The sequence below is a fragment of the Muntiacus reevesi genome, chromosome 3 (genome assembly GCF_963930625.1).
Source record: "Muntiacus reevesi chromosome 3, mMunRee1.1, whole genome shotgun sequence".
Lineage (NCBI taxonomy): Eukaryota > Metazoa > Chordata > Mammalia > Artiodactyla > Cervidae > Muntiacus > Muntiacus reevesi.
Genome location: NC_089251.1, coordinates 106,089,023 through 106,104,374, shown reverse-complemented (window position 1 = coordinate 106,104,374; position 15,352 = coordinate 106,089,023). Strand labels below are relative to the sequence as shown.

Below are 15,352 nucleotides of genomic sequence, written 5' to 3'. Positions count from 1 at the left end.
TCAGAACATTTAAGTGTTGGGAAATTATTGTGCTCAAAATGGTAGGTGCAGATTTTCCACAGTTTATCTCTTGAAAAGTTAAATTTATCATTTGGTAACAGATACTGTTAGTTGTTTTCCTTGAGCTGATAGCCTTACTTAATTCTTTTTCAAGAAAATGTCTACCAGATACCCAGGTCTGGATGGCCACAGATTTATCTATTAATTGTTCCTTCAAGTAAAAAGGATATTCCATGAAAAATGTTGCTAATTCGGCTCAGAACTCAATCACTAGGTGATTTTCCTTGAGACTATCACCATCCCTCCACATGCAGCTGGCATGCCTTATACATTCTTCTCATTTTGCCCCATAGAGTATCAAAAAGACATGCGTTGGAGTTGAGATTTAATAAAATCATTGTTATATCAAAGACATTGCTGTTTGAAGCTAGCTCTTATTTTTCTTCCATAAATATATAGTAGTAAAAAACACACTAACTACTGGTATATTTCTTTGCCTCCACCACGATTTGTAGTAAAGTAATAGTAGTTTTACTCATCATTGTTTTTCCACCATCAGTGCAGATGTCATCACAGTGAAAAAGACAAACCCATCTTAGAATGATTATGAAAACCCAGTTTTAACCTTGTAGATCCTCTGAAAGGGTCTCAGGAACCCTTTGGGGTTTTTGGACCTTTCTTTTGAGAATCACTATTATAGATCATACCTCAGTTTATTCTTTGACCTTTTTGCTTACTGCTGCCACCTTTGTTAGCACTGGTGCTTTTTGTCCTTGAAATATGATATATAATTTTCTGTTATACCCCAAATGTTTGTCAGACTTTTTGCTGTTTTCCTTACAAGATTAAAAATACTATTATTTCTGTAAATACTCCCATTTTTCAAGTTCAGAAAAAAGGAAGTTGTCTCAAAAGTGTTCATTTATCAGGAACATAACCAGATAACCTCCTTTTTGGAGTAGAGTTGTCATTCTCTTTGGATTATGTTGACTTTTGCTATTTTCAGTTGGATAGAGGGATAGCTAGAAGGAGAAAATATCCACAGGAGGGTTGGGACTCCTCAGTTAGATTGAATACCTGATGAGTGGGAAGAGAAAGTCCCTAACCTGACAATTTATTGTAAAACATATCTGTGCTAATGCAGGAACTCCGACCCACCTGGTGCAGAGGAGTCTTGTCTTGAGCTGCTTTGGGAGAGTGTTGTCTTGATGCTTTTCTCTTCCTCCTTGGAAAACAGCTGAAGAAATCAGGGGAGAAACCCCTGCTTGGTGGAAGCCTGATGGAATATGCAATCTTGTCTGCCATTGCTGCCATGAATGAGCCGAAGACCTGCTCCACCACTGCTCTGAAGAAGTATGTCCTGGAGAACCACCCAGGGACCAATTCTAACTATCAAAGTAAGACTCAGAGCTGCACACGTTCAGTGGGGACCCGGGGAAGGTGGTGGGGAAGTTATCTTGTGGAAATATCCTTAGAGATCATGCTTATTAATGAAAGAGCATTAACTACTGACCGAAAACCAAGAGGGAACAACCTTATAAATTTATTATTTACAAAAGACAAAAGTAATCAAGACTCACCCTTAATTTATAGTATCTGCTGAGGATTAGAATTTGATTTCACTTTACTATAAAGATTTTTTATGCTAATTTTTATTGTAATACAGATACATTTCTAGGTTCAAAACACCTCTCAGGTGGGACTTCCCAGCAGTACAGTGGTTAAAATTTTTAGCTTCCAAGGCAGGGGATGTGGTTTTCCCACAGTCCATGTGGCATGGCCAAAAAAATCTCTCAAGTATAGTATCTTTTTACCTTCTTCTGAATGTTTACCAAAACATCTAGTGTCATCCTGAAATTAAACCAGTGGGTTAAAATACTGCTTATGTGATTTCTTATTGACTTAACCCCTGTACAGAAAACGCTCTTCAGTGGATACGTTTACCCTGTCAGGTGACGGTCGAGGTTAGAAAGCTTGCTGTCCAGCATTCTCTCTGACGGATTGTGAGAGGGATCTGTCACTCAGCCGTGAGGGTAGGCACCGTGGTGTAGGGTGAGGAACCTGGAAATTAGGCCACAGAAGATTCCAACTGGAGTATATTGCTTTAAGTGAAACAGTTTCCAGGTCTTAATGGTGACTTTTAACATATGCAATATGTGTTTTTTAATGTTCTGAAGGAATGCTTGGTGATTTTGTGTGAAAGGTGAGGACTGGTGAGGCCATTAGAAGCCATGATACTGTTTTGTTACTATTTGCTGCTTCATGTGATACATGGTTTATCTTTATAGACATTCTCCTAAGTGCTTATCAATACTTATAGGCACTCAGTAGATATTTAAAATAATAGAAATAGAGACTGAGTTTTAAGTCAACAGTTACCCATTTATGTGCAACTGTAGGGCAGGTCACTAGTCACTCTAGGCTGCTGTTTCACTTTCTGTGTAGTGAGGAATTTGACACAAGGGTCTCTGAAGTCTCATCCCATTATAATTAATTCTTGCCAAATTCATGGGCATGTAATAATAATTCAGTAAATTAGTTGATAATCCCTTTGACCACAAAGGATTCATTTAGCATGTGACAGTTGCTCAGTCATGTCTGAGTCTTTGCAATCCCATGAACTATACAGTCCATGGAATTCTCCAGGCCAGAATACTGGATGTGACAAGATAATAAATTAATGTATAATAGATTGTAGTTGAGAGAATTATCAAATCCGAATAAACAATTACTTTCTTCATTTCTGACTTTTATCCAGTGCATTTGCTGAAGAAAACCCTGCAGAGATGTGAAAAGAATGGGTGGATGGAACAGATATCTGGTAAAGGATTCAGTGGCACCTTCCAGCTCTGTTTTCCCTATTATCCCAGGTAAGCACCCAACCCATAATGTGAAGTAGTGGTTACTGCAGATTTTAAAAATCTGACTCCAGATTACTGGTGTTGGCTTCACTTATTTGCCCTTATTACCGTTAAACTGAACAGAATGTACTTGAAAATAAAGACTTCTTCAGGCAGTATTGTTTTGGAGCATAACGTTTTCATATAGTAACAGGGGACTGATTTGGCCTATCCTGCTGAAGCTCATTGTTAGCCAAGTGTTCCCGAAATCAAGCATTGAGTTCTTTGAGATCCTTGGCCAGTCATTAACATGTTCATTCCTGCTAATAAGAAATAAAGTACATGATGATAACAGGAAGATTATTAGAGGATTATTTGTTCTAACTGTCCAGTACCAAGTAGGGGGAACATTGGCTACTTCTAAGAATCCTAATCTGCCTTCTTCATGCTATAGAGACAAGGACATTTTTTTGAAAGCTTCTCTCTTATACATGCCTTATTTATTCATTGAACCAAAAAATGTATTGAGCACCTCCTATGGACCAGGCATTTTTCTGTGTACCCAGGCTATTGCCTTTTTCTACTTTGATTTCCAATCAAGTGCCATGACAGTTAACACTGAAACCTATTTTGGCAGGCATATAGTGTGTAGCTTTCTTATATTGCTCTTTATGCATAAACATGCCACGTCATATTCTACACCTTTCTGTGTAGGAGCTGCGTGCATGGAGCTCAGTCATATCCAACTCTTTGTGGCCCCATGGACTGTAGCCTGCCAGGGTCCTCTGTCCTTGGGATTTCCCAGGTCAGAACACTGGAGTGGGTTGCCGTTTCCTTTTCTAGGTGCATAAACATAAGTGTTACTTCATTGAATGTATAGTATTTGAATTTTTCAAATGTTTAGCTTTAAAGATAATTCTTAAAATCATGTATATACAGTGTTATGATTTAAGGGTTTATTAATCAGTGGTACCAAGTCTTCTATCATTAAAGACAAAGAAAAGTTAGAAAATCCTTGCTGAATTTTTCAAAAACTTTGAAGAGATTGAGGCTTTATGAGGTCTTATAGCATAAGGGCAAAAAATACATACTGCTATGTAGACTGTTCACCACTGTATGGACTGTTCACTGCTGTATATTCAGTGCTGATACAGTGCCGAACACACATCCGGAGTTTAAATAACTTTACTAAATAAGTGATTAAGTGTCAATTTTATTAAATGGAGGGAGGAAGAGAATGAGTTATGTTTGAGACTTTTATGCATTTGTCATAACTTCATTTGAGTGTTCAAAATAGGTTTAAAGTGTGACCTGGTATTTGTAACCTAACCTGACTTAATTGGCAAGTGTGGGAGGAAGTGGGTAATGTCCAGGAAAGAGCATATCTAGGTTCACATCCTTTTTCTTGTCCCGATGGGACTTCTGTTTATCTAATATTTTTTCTTATTAGCCCAGGAGTTCTGTTTCCAAAGAAAGAGCCAGATGATTCTAAAGATGAGGATGAGGATGAAGATGAAGATGACTCATCAGAGGAAGACTCTGAAGATGAAGAGCCACCACCGAAGAGAAGGTGCGAGTGTGTGGGAAACGATTTCTTAGAGCTGAGAGAGTCTGTGACAGGAGAGGCTGTGAGAAGAAGCGTGTCAGCAACTCCGGATCCTTCTCAAGTGCTCTGTGTGACGTTTGAACTTAGCCTCTCCTGAGTATTTAGAGGCTCTGAACTTGTGAAACACTGTGAATATTTAATTACTCTTTGGTCAGACCTGTGTGTATGCGTGTGTGTGTGTATGTGTAGTGTGTAGTTTAGTTACTTGAAGAACTAAAGTATGTATGTGTAGACTTCCAGAATTGGTTGAATTTTTATACAATTTTAGGTGAAAGGTTATAACCCACATTCCTCTTAATGTAGGTGATTGAACCTGTGATGTTTCTTTTCTGGCAAAGTATCTCGTCATCACGGTGCAGTGAATCTGTCAAGTCCTAAGTGATTGCCTTCACTCTTTGGGTCTCACAGGTTGCAGAAGAAAACCCCAGCCAAGTCACCAGGGAAGGCTGCAGCCATGAAGCAAAGAGGGTCCAAGCTGGCACCCAAAGTCCCAGCTGCCCAGCGAGGGAAAGTGAGACCCCTGCCCAAGAAAGCCCCTCCTAAAGCGAAAACGCCTGCCAAGAAAGCCAGACCCTCACCCTCAGTCATCAAGAAACCTAGTGGTAGCTCTTCCAAGAAGCCTGCAGCCAGTGTGAGAAAGGAAGTGAAATTGCCTGGCAAGGGCAAATCTACCATGAAGAAGTCATTCAAAGCAAAAAAGTAAATTTTATAGGAAAAAAGGGTATCATGATGAAATTCAAAATCTTATTTTCTAAGGTCAGTGTGCATTTGTTTTAGTTTTGATGCTTTTAAAATTACATTTTTTTTCCTCCCTTATGAACACTGGGGAGGGAATATAAATAAACCAGTTTAGCCATTTGTTAGCTTTAGGTGCTGTTCTTGGTGCCTGCCCCTCCCCCTCCCAGTCATTTTAATTTCTGCGATAATTTTGGACTTTTCCTCAACTGTATAGTCTGTACTTGTCCTTTTTTCTCCCTCCACCCCAGCCCTCTTTCTTTTTTAATGGTCTGCTTTGGCTTTTTTTTTCCCTTCCAGTTTTATCTAAACAGTTGCAATATTTGTTAGAAACCATCGAGAATGGGATGCTGGTCAGGTGCTGGATGTAAAAAGGAGGCAGCATAGCACTGACTGAATCATAAAGCCTCCTACTTGGAGGCTTCACTTACGGCTATAATAACTAATCTTATTTATAAAACCACTCTGCTAACCCTCTCTCTATCCAACTATAAACAGAGATGTCTTAGCTGTGGGAATAGGCCAAAAGCACCCTGATCTCATTAGATTCTGAAGATCCATGACTCCTTTGGGCCACTTTTCCATTGCTCAATTTCCAGGTATTTTTCATTGATCCCTGGGTATCGCATTCCCACAGTAGCAAGCACAAGGTCTCTCCACCACTTGGTTTTTGACTGAAGAGGAAATATAGGAACATGCTGAATTTGTCATTTCTGGTGTCACCTGTATTACCAAAAATTAAAACACAATCTTGATCAGATAGTTAAATATATTTTTAATATTTGGAGCATGAGTTGTCACTTCCTCTTTTCCTTTTTTATAAAGAAATGTTGGAGAGTTACATCATTGCTAATGTAGAAATGTGAAATGAAAAAACATACGATTTGCTAAAATATTTCAAATCTATCTGTGGGTTTTTTCCCCTCTTCTTTCCATAGCACTTTTGATAACAAACAAGTGGCTTCCTTTTTTGAGTTATTTAAAAAGAGAAAAGAAAAAGACAAATGAAGCCTGACTACCTAACCCTTCCTTATTTGTATTTGTTTTAGTATCGTGAAGTTGTGTTAAATAGTATTAGCTTCCTAAGAAATATTGATTTCCGGTTATCATTTATCCTCCCTGTGGCACTTGACATTTTAATTGTCTTAAATTTTTTGGTGTACATCTTCTGGCCCGAGTGCTGCCAGAGGCAAAATATGTTTGTTTAATCCATTCCATTTGCATTGTCTCCTGGGATCCCGTCTGCAGCCTGAGGCTGGCTGGGAATTGGACTTGAGAAGACTGGCTTGAGTTAGATCCAGAATCATGTGTGATCCCATCATGAGTTTATTGGAATTTGTGTTGCATGTAAGGCAATCTTTTCCTGTTGTAAATCTTCCTTTTTTTATGTACATATATTTTGAAAAATATGAATAAACATGGAATTTTAAAAGCTGCTGAACTGTAGCTTGTATTTAAAAGTTTCTAGAATTCCTCAGAAGTAGTGTTTTACTCACTTTGAGCCTTCTCTGCTGCTTGTACCAGCTGTCATCCATTTTCCTTTTTAAATACCAGCTCCAACAAGCTCCAGTTTATTTACTTTTTTGAATTTTTAAATGGATGGTGAATGTTTTTGTTTTTAGTACATTGAACCTCATTATTCAGTGCATAAGGGATTTTTAAAAATCACTTTGTGTTTTATCAAGGTCCTTGTTTTCAAGGTCATAAATTCCAGTTTTTCATATTTAGTGTTCATATATGTCCCTGAACTAGGAAAAAACACAGCATTGCAAGAAGATTGATAAATCCTCTGCCACCTTCTAGAAAGTAATCTAATTTTCTGTTATGCTATTTAGCAGGTAATAATTTTTTTTTAAATTTTTATTTCAAATCATTTATTTATTTGGGTCTTAGTTGCAATATGTGGGATCTAGTTCCCCGACCAGGGATCAAACCCAGGTCCCCTGGATTGAGAGCTCAAGAGTCTTAACCACTAAACCACCAGGGAAGTCCAATAATTCTTAATATTATAGTTGTTATTATAATCCTTCCTGTGCTAAGAATTCTCTACTCTTCTGGAATCAGAAGTGAGGGTTTTGGTTGATTTCTGTGTTTTGTTGTAAAGAGATTGTCTGAACCAGTCATCTGGTGGCGATGTTGTGTATCAGGCACTCTCGCGTAGAGTGAGACATTGAGATCGTTTCAGGTCCCTTTCCACCCTGACGTTCTGTTAAATTCATAGAATTCAGGTGAAGACAGACCTGTCCTTGATTCTAGCATCATGTAAAGGGAAAAGACAAGAGGGCCGTTGCACTGTTCCAGGGAAGATCCCCAGCTGTCCGAGATGCGTGCCTTCCTGATGGTGACATAAAGGGACGTTTGGGTTTTTCCCCTTCCAGGCGTTCTCAAGGAGGAGAAGGCACAGCTTTTGCTTCCATGTTACAGAAAGGTAAACAGCAAACCAAACCCAGGAGATAAGCCAGCAGTCCTGGCCTGGCCCAGTGGCTTCAGTACTGACAGTGGCTCTTAGCTCAGGTGCAGTGCTTCACGTGTCCTTCAGCCACCCACAGACAGCGTGTGATAGATGACTCCCGGAAGGTGCTGGGAGAGGGTTGGCTTCTTAAAGCTCCAATGAGAAAAAGAGATACCACTTCAGAGAACGGTGGAGACATATTTTTAAAATTATGACAAGCTTTCAACGCAGGGAGAACTCCATCCAAATTATCCACGTAGATTTAACTAAGGGAAGCCTGATCCAGTCCTGTCTGTTGGCTATAACTAATGGGAAATCACATGAAAACAAGGGCTAGGTAATATACCTGTACCTTGGACATTTTTTGTTTCCGTCATTCCTCTTTTGTAAAATTTTGTCAGCCCAGTCTAGGCTTGCTAACCTGTCCTTATACCTAAGAAGTTATTCTTACTCAAGCTGAGGTACTTTGCCATCCTAAACTGTCAGGGGAAAGAGGGTAAGCCAGCTTTATTCATGAACTGCTGTACTTAACTAAACACCAGCTAAAAGAACCTTTAATCCAAAAACTTAAAATTATAGTTGAAGCTTTTCATTTTTGGAACCTGATAAATGATATTTATTTTTCTTTGGATCAAGCAAAAATTCAAATTTTATCCATGAAGAGAAATTCTATTCTTTTTTTTTTAAGAGGTAGGTTTTTTCTTTAATATTTATTAATTTTATGTGTTATTTATTTAGCTGTGCCAGGTCTTAGTCATGGTATGCAGGACCTTCAATCCTTGTTGCAGTACACAGGATCTTGAGTTGTAGCAAGTGAACTCTTAAGTTGCTGCATGTGGGATCTAGTTCCCTGACCAGGGATTGAACCTAGGCCCATTGCATTGGGAGCATGGAGTCTTAGCCACTGGACCACCAGGGAAGACCCAGAAATTCTGTTCTTAATTGTGTAAAGATCATTCATTATTTTCCCCAGAGGTTCTGACTGACATTTCTATTCCCAACGTGTAGAGTTGCTTTTGCATTTTTGCGATAGAACAGATGGTACTCAGTTCTGCAGAGCTGAAGCTAGAGAACTAGAACTGTTGGAAGCTCTGGGCCTGGGACCTGCTTGATGGATGCATACTCAGAAGCCAGGGAAGAGGCTAAATGGTACCCCTCTACTGCACTGTTTTTTTAAGAAACTGATTCCTGCCGTTTTTATTACAATATTCTTGCCTTCTGTCATTTTCCACAAGATTCTTAACTTCAGTGACTTTTTTTTTCTGTTGCAGGAATTTTCTGCCTTTGGCTACTTAAATGTATTAGCTTAGTTTTAACTTTCTGTTAATAGTTTTGTCAACAACTGGTATGTCAAAGGAGGTTTCTAAAGGTAACCTTCACAAAATATTTTCCTCCAAAAATGGCAGCTCTTTCTCTTGATACTGAATGTAAATGTGTAATTAACACCATTTGCTGTTAAATCTGGAATCCCATGGATGGAGGAGCCTGGTGGGCTGCAGTCCATGGGGTCACTAAGAATCGGACACGACTGAGTGACTTCACTTTCACTTTTCACTTTCATGCATTGGAGAAGGAAATGGCAACCCACTCCAGTGTTCTTGCCTGGAGAATCCCAGGGACGGGGGAGCCTGGTGGGCTGCCGTCTATGGGGTCGTATAGAGTCAGACACGACTGAAGTGACTTAGCAGCAGCAGCAGCTGTTAAATATTTGCTTATTAGTTGAGTGCTTTCTCTTTGGTGCCTTGAATATGTTTGACAGCGTGTCGTCATTCGACTTGTTACGTAACCTAATAATAGTGACAATCATTCAGTTCAGTCGCTCGGTCGTATCTGACTCTGTGATCCCATGAACTCAGCAAGCCAGGCTCCCCTGTCCATCACAACTTCCCGAGTTCACCCAAACTCATGTCCATCGCATCGGTGATGGCACCAACCACCTCATCCTGTGTTGTCCCCTTCTCCTCCTGCCTTCAACCTTTCCCAGCATCAGGGTCTTTTCCAGTGAGTCAGTTTTTCATATCAGGTGGCCAAAGTATAGGAGTTTCAGTACTTCAGTCCTTCCAATGAATATTCAGGACTGATTTCCTATAGAATTGACTGGTTGGATCTCTTTGCAGTCCAAGGAGCTCTCAAGAGTCTACTCCAGCACCAGAGTTCAAAACCATCAATTTTTTGGTGCTCAGCTTTCTTTATAGTCCAACTCTCACATCCATACATGACTACTGGAAAAACCACAGCCTTGACTATACAGACTTTTGTTGGTAAAATAATGTCTCTGGTTTTTAATATGCTGTCTAGGTCGGTCATAACTTTTCTTCTAAGGCACAAGCGTCTTTTAATTTCATGGCTGTAATCACCATCTGCAGTGATTTTGGAGCCCCAAAACAGTCTGTCATTGTTTCCATTGTTTCCCCATCTATTTGCCATGAAGTGATGGGACCAGATGCCATGATCTTAGTTTTCTGAATGTTGAGTTTTAAGCCAACTTTTTCACTCTTTCACTTTCATCAAGAGGCCTTTTAGTTGTTTGCTTTCTGCCGTAAGGGTGGTGTCATCTGCATATCTGAGGTTATTGATATTTCTCCTGGCAATCTTGATTCCAACTTGTGCTTCATCCAGCCCAACATTTTGCATGATGTACTCCGCATATAAGTTAAATAAGCAGGGTGACAATACACAACCTTGATGTACTCCTTTCCCGATTTGAAACCAGTCTGTTATTCCATGTCCAGTTCTAACTATTGCTTCTTGACCTGCATACAGATTTCTCAGGTGACAATCATAGCTAACACTATCTGAATTTTTTCTACATATCAGGCTCTGTACATATATTAACTCATTTAACCCTAGCAGTCCTGTGAGATGGTCCCTGTTTATTATTCCCATTTTACAGAAGAGAAAACTGACACAGAATGAGGCTCACAAAGTTACCCCAGGACATAGTAAGAGGCAAAGCCAGAACTACACCCAGGCCCTGTGAGTGCAGAGCCGTCTCCAGCATCTCTTCTCCACCGTCTCTCTTTGACCTTGTTCAAGCTTCTGAATTCTCCCCTTATCTCACAGCCCAGTGAATGCAGGGGATTTGGAAATGAAATGAAATTATTAAATTTTCCAGTAGGAGTCTGTGTGACTTTTAAGTTTGGTAAGAACTTTTCAAATTAAATCTTGGATTACTGGGAAATTTTAGCTAGGCTGTCCTAAGGCGGTTTTTTATTTGTTTTTGTTTTGTTTTTCTCCTAGGACATTGCACGCACTTGGTCACTCTCAGAACCTAGCCATGGGACTCTTTCTGGTCCTCACAGTTTACTTATTCCAGGCAGATTCTACTGACACTTACGAGAGCTTTTCCTCCAAGAACCACAGCTTCTATCAGAACTTTTTTTTAATTAGAACTTTTATGTTGCTAAGTGTGAGCAATGCCCTCACACCTTACAAACTATGCACTTGTGTTCTATGAGGCCTACCAAGAGAAATTCCAGAAAGGGGATTGTCTGACAACTGCATTTTTTGGACATGATACCAGCTTAGTAGTCATGACCTGGAATATTAGAAATTCTTGCTCTTGATTCTGAAAGAAACCTTACTCATCCTGTCTCTCTTGCTCTGTCTGCTTTGTTTGCCCAATTCCAGCAGATACTCTTTTCCCTAAAACCCAGAGTTACACAGCATCCTTGCTCATCCATTTTACTGTTTGAGAACTTTTGCACTGATGAAATTCTCGTGTCAAACCTAAATCCCTTATGTTGTTTGCATAACTTAAATTTGCTGGTTCAGTCTGTAGACAAGACATTAATTTCAAACTGGGTTTGACTCCTGGTTAGAGTGTATCACTCAGCCTAGCATCCTAAGAACATGCATAGCTGTGGTCTTTGGGGGCTGTGTCACTTAACCAGCCGTGTGACCTTGGCCAAGACAAGCTTCCTGAGCTTAATTTCCTCCCATAAAATAGGTTCAGATGCACAATTCTTGGTGTTTTATTAGAATAGCCACCCAAAGGCAGTGTGAGATTATCAAGTATCAAATACTGAACCATATTCACTAAGGTTACTAAGACATTTTAGGATTTTAGGAGGCTGAAATTTTTTTTTTTTTTTTTAATAAATGAGACAAAATCCAGTTTTACGAGTTCAGCTTTGTTGTTTACCATTCATGGTAGGTTCCTGTTGTTAGACCTGTCTATCACACTACCTCAGATGCTTAGAGATATATTCTCAAAGTATGTGACAGTATGCCCAACTTTCAGAAACAGATTTTGGTTCATTTCCCCTGATTAAACAAGTAACAAGTGGTGGAAGTAGACACAAACCGAGGCATAGCAGACTTGACCAGTCACTTGCCTTCACACTTTCCTTAGCAGGTTTATACTCTGGCAGCTCAGGAAGCAAGATGTCTGGCAACAAGTTACAAGATGGACGTGCCATAAATGGCAGTGGTGAACAGATTTTTTTCCAATTAGGTTTTCAAACCGCTAGGAGCTTACTTGTTTAAAAAAAAAAAAAAAAAAATACAGCTTTTGAGCTGCCAGGGCTGCAGGTGATGCCAGGGAGCAGAAGAGAAGGGCAGCCCGCTGGGTAAGAGAAGAAGTCCTTCCTAGGCCAGGGTCACCGTCACCCGCCACCTGGCCGACCTGGGGCCCCAGCTGGCTGTGGTGGACAGAGGGGCTGCAGGGGAGACCAGCTCCTCACTGCAGTCTTTTTAAGGGTTTCTGCTAAACGTTATTACCAGTTTGTTTTCAACATAGATGGGGCTTTGGAGAGTATTCGATATACCCTGCTTTCTTTACTTTCTGAAGTGCATCCCTCGACTCTGGTCTGTGACGAGAGTCTCACAAGTGTTTCTAGGGAGGGGTCCTCTTTAGACTTGTACTTCTCAGGTGGAGAAGTACTTGGAACTATTCCTTGTTCCCTGTTTCTCAAATGGGGTACAGGTAGCAACAAGATTAAATACCTATTTCTGGGGCATTCGCTTTATCTCCAGAGTATTGGAGGGAGTGCTTTATGTTACTGGTGATGAAACAAGTGGAAGGAAGTGCAAAGTCCATAGTAGTCACTTCAGATCCAGGATTACCTGGAACTAGAGCAGCAGCGGCACTCAGCCGCTACCAGGTGGTCCCCAGGGTGTGCCCGGTCCCTCTGCTCCAAAAACAAAAGCACCACCCTAACTGGCTGAGAGGGTGAGTGGAGGTGCCTGCAGTCTGTGCCCCTTTGGAAGTGAAAGAGTGCAGCCTCAGGCCAGCCGTGGAACGTTCTAGTTCTCAACTGGAAAGGAGAGAGTTGAACTAGATAACATGTCTCTGATCGTGGAACCTCCACAATCCCTGCCACCCAGAAAATACCAGAAGGAGGAATCTGGCCATAGAGTGCTGTGGTCTGGATCACTTTGCAATTGGATGAAAAGGAGTCTTATTTTAGTCACTGTGTTAGTCTGCTTGAGCCATAACAAAACACCACAACCCAGATCGCGTAAACAACAGCTATTTAATTTGTCAGCTGTGGAGTCTCCAAGTCCAGAATCAAAGCGTCAGCAGGTTAGTTCCTTCCAGCGAGAGAGGGAAGGGTCTGTTCCAGGCCCCTCTCCTTGGCTCATGGACGGCTGTCTCCTCCCTGCCAGCACATTGTCTTTCCTGTCTGTCCAAATACCGTCTTCTTAAAAGGACACCAGTCAGATGGGATCAGTGCCCACCTGGGAACCCTCTTTTTATTTTTTTTTTTGAGGAGGGGGGATGTTTTAGTTCCATGACCAGGGATTGAACCTGTGCCCCCTGCATTGGAAGCACAAGGTCAACCACTGGACCACCAGGGGCGTCCCCTAATAACCTCATTTTAATGTAATTACCTCTTTACACACCCTAGCTCTAAATCCGGTCATACTCTCAGACACCAGGTGTTAGCATTTCAGCATGTTAACTTGGAGAGAGGGGACACAATTCAGCCCATAACATCTCAGAATTAAAAAAAAAACAAACTCTGTTCTAGGTCACTTGGGAGGCACAGTAAGTTGCAGGGACAGCTTTTGGGAGACGCCTGAGAGAAGGAGAGCAAGGTGCTCAAGGCTGAAAGTAGCTGCCAGTATGGGAAGGTGTCACTGAGGAGACGTGGAAACACGCGCTATAAAAACCAGATGTGTGTGAGATGCTGAGCCAGGGCCTGTTCCAAGCTCACCATCTTGGCTCCCGTTTGAGTCCTGCTGTTGGAGACGGGCTTGCTAATGATGTGATGTTACTTCCCACACACATTCATCAGCTAGCAACTCCAGTACCAGATTTCTGGGATTTTTAGTGAACAGAGAAGATTGCGATAGCAAGCTCACACCTGGTGAGGCTTAGTCACTGTCACTGACTCACCAGGAAATGCCAAGACGGGGCCGTGTGCCCTCACACGTTCAGGGATCACAACCCCACCACCTTGCCTTCTTTGTCATCCCCTCCCCTGCTCTGTATAGATGATTTCTCCCGTCTTCCTGCAAAGTGAGTCATTTATCCGACGGTTGAGGTTCTCTACCTGGTGACTCCCAAGACTTGTGCTGTTGTGAATGTAGGATTGGATACCTGGGGCAGATAATTATGCGGTGGTGGCCATTTCATGCTGCCCTGAATGGACCAGCTTGGCTCGCCCAAGAGATGGCTGACTCCTGCTGACACTTGCTTTCCTTGATGTAAACCTCTGAGCTGATACATCTATTGTAGCTTTACTAAGGCTACATGCATGGTAGAAGATCAGAGTTTCTGTGCTTTGGGTGGAGCTAAGTCCACTGAATTTGGTAACCTGAAGACCAGCTCAGATGGGCAGTTACATTACTCTGATACACAAATAAAAATGAAGACGTGAACTTGCAGTCCATAAAATGCATTTGGTTTTGAAACATATTCCTGAGTGAAGGAATAAGTGAAGACCAGTAAGAAGAGGATCCTTGGTGGTCACAAAGTCAGGAGTCAATGTCACATACATTTCCCACACATGTATCTTCCCAGATCTGATTTTTGTAGTAAATCTCTGTATCTCTGGGACCTACCGCAGTGCCTGCCATTCAGACCTTCACCCTCTGCCCCCTTCTGAGCAAGATTTAGAAGGCAAAACTCCCCCCCGCCCCACCGGGTTTTAACGGCTTCACCATCTGAATTTAATTCCTTGGTCTTTTCATTTTGACCTAAAACAAATTCCTGTCACTTTTTTTTTTTTTTTTAATTGTAGGCATCAGAATGAATTGTGTGTCTCTGGAACTTGTTAGAGTCAGTAATTAATACTGTTTTGGTTTCTCCTGTTTTCTCTGAAGGGTCTCAAAATGGGGACTGTGGTCTAGTAATTGGCAAGTCCTCTAAAATTTACATGCCTTTTAAGAAAGCTTGTAAGAATTAACCCTTCATCCTTCGTGTACTCTGAGTTTCATAAATTGGGATTTCTGGAAAGCAGGACCAAACTGTAAACCATCTTGATGCTTCTCATCAATGGGTTCAAGGCTGTCACATGACCTCCATGAAGTGTTTTCCAGAGCACTTAGCATCTGCCCTTCAATCACATTGAAAAGAAAAGAGTAACAGCACTCATACCCACTGAGCACTTCACTCACGTGGGTCAGGTAGGGTGCTGAGCAGTTTGCCCACATTACCGCATGGGATGAGACGGCTGGATGGCATCACCGACTCAGTGGACATGAGTCTGAGTAAACTCCGGGAGGTGGTGATGGACAGGGAGGCTTGGTGTACTGCAGTCCATGCGGTCG

The 15,352-nt window shown here is 41.3% G+C and overlaps 1 protein-coding gene across 6 annotated transcripts in view; it reads left to right on the top strand.

Annotated features, from left to right (window-relative positions):
- The window catches only part of HP1BP3 (heterochromatin protein 1 binding protein 3), a 36,981-nt gene extending 30,365 nt beyond the window's left edge, over window positions 1-6,616 (top strand). For all 6 annotated transcript variants that reach the window (XM_065929973.1, XM_065929972.1, XM_065929970.1 and 3 more), the window contains 4 exons: window positions 1,238-1,397; window positions 2,759-2,870; window positions 4,291-4,410; window positions 4,855-6,616. In XM_065929973.1, coding sequence (XP_065786045.1) covers window positions 1,238-1,397; window positions 2,759-2,870; window positions 4,291-4,410; window positions 4,855-5,149 — 687 coding nt within the window. In that variant the 3' untranslated portion in view covers window positions 5,150-6,616. The remainder of the gene's footprint in view (window positions 1-1,237; window positions 1,398-2,758; window positions 2,871-4,290; window positions 4,411-4,854) is intronic.
- The last annotated feature ends 8,736 nt before the right edge of the window (window positions 6,617-15,352 follow it).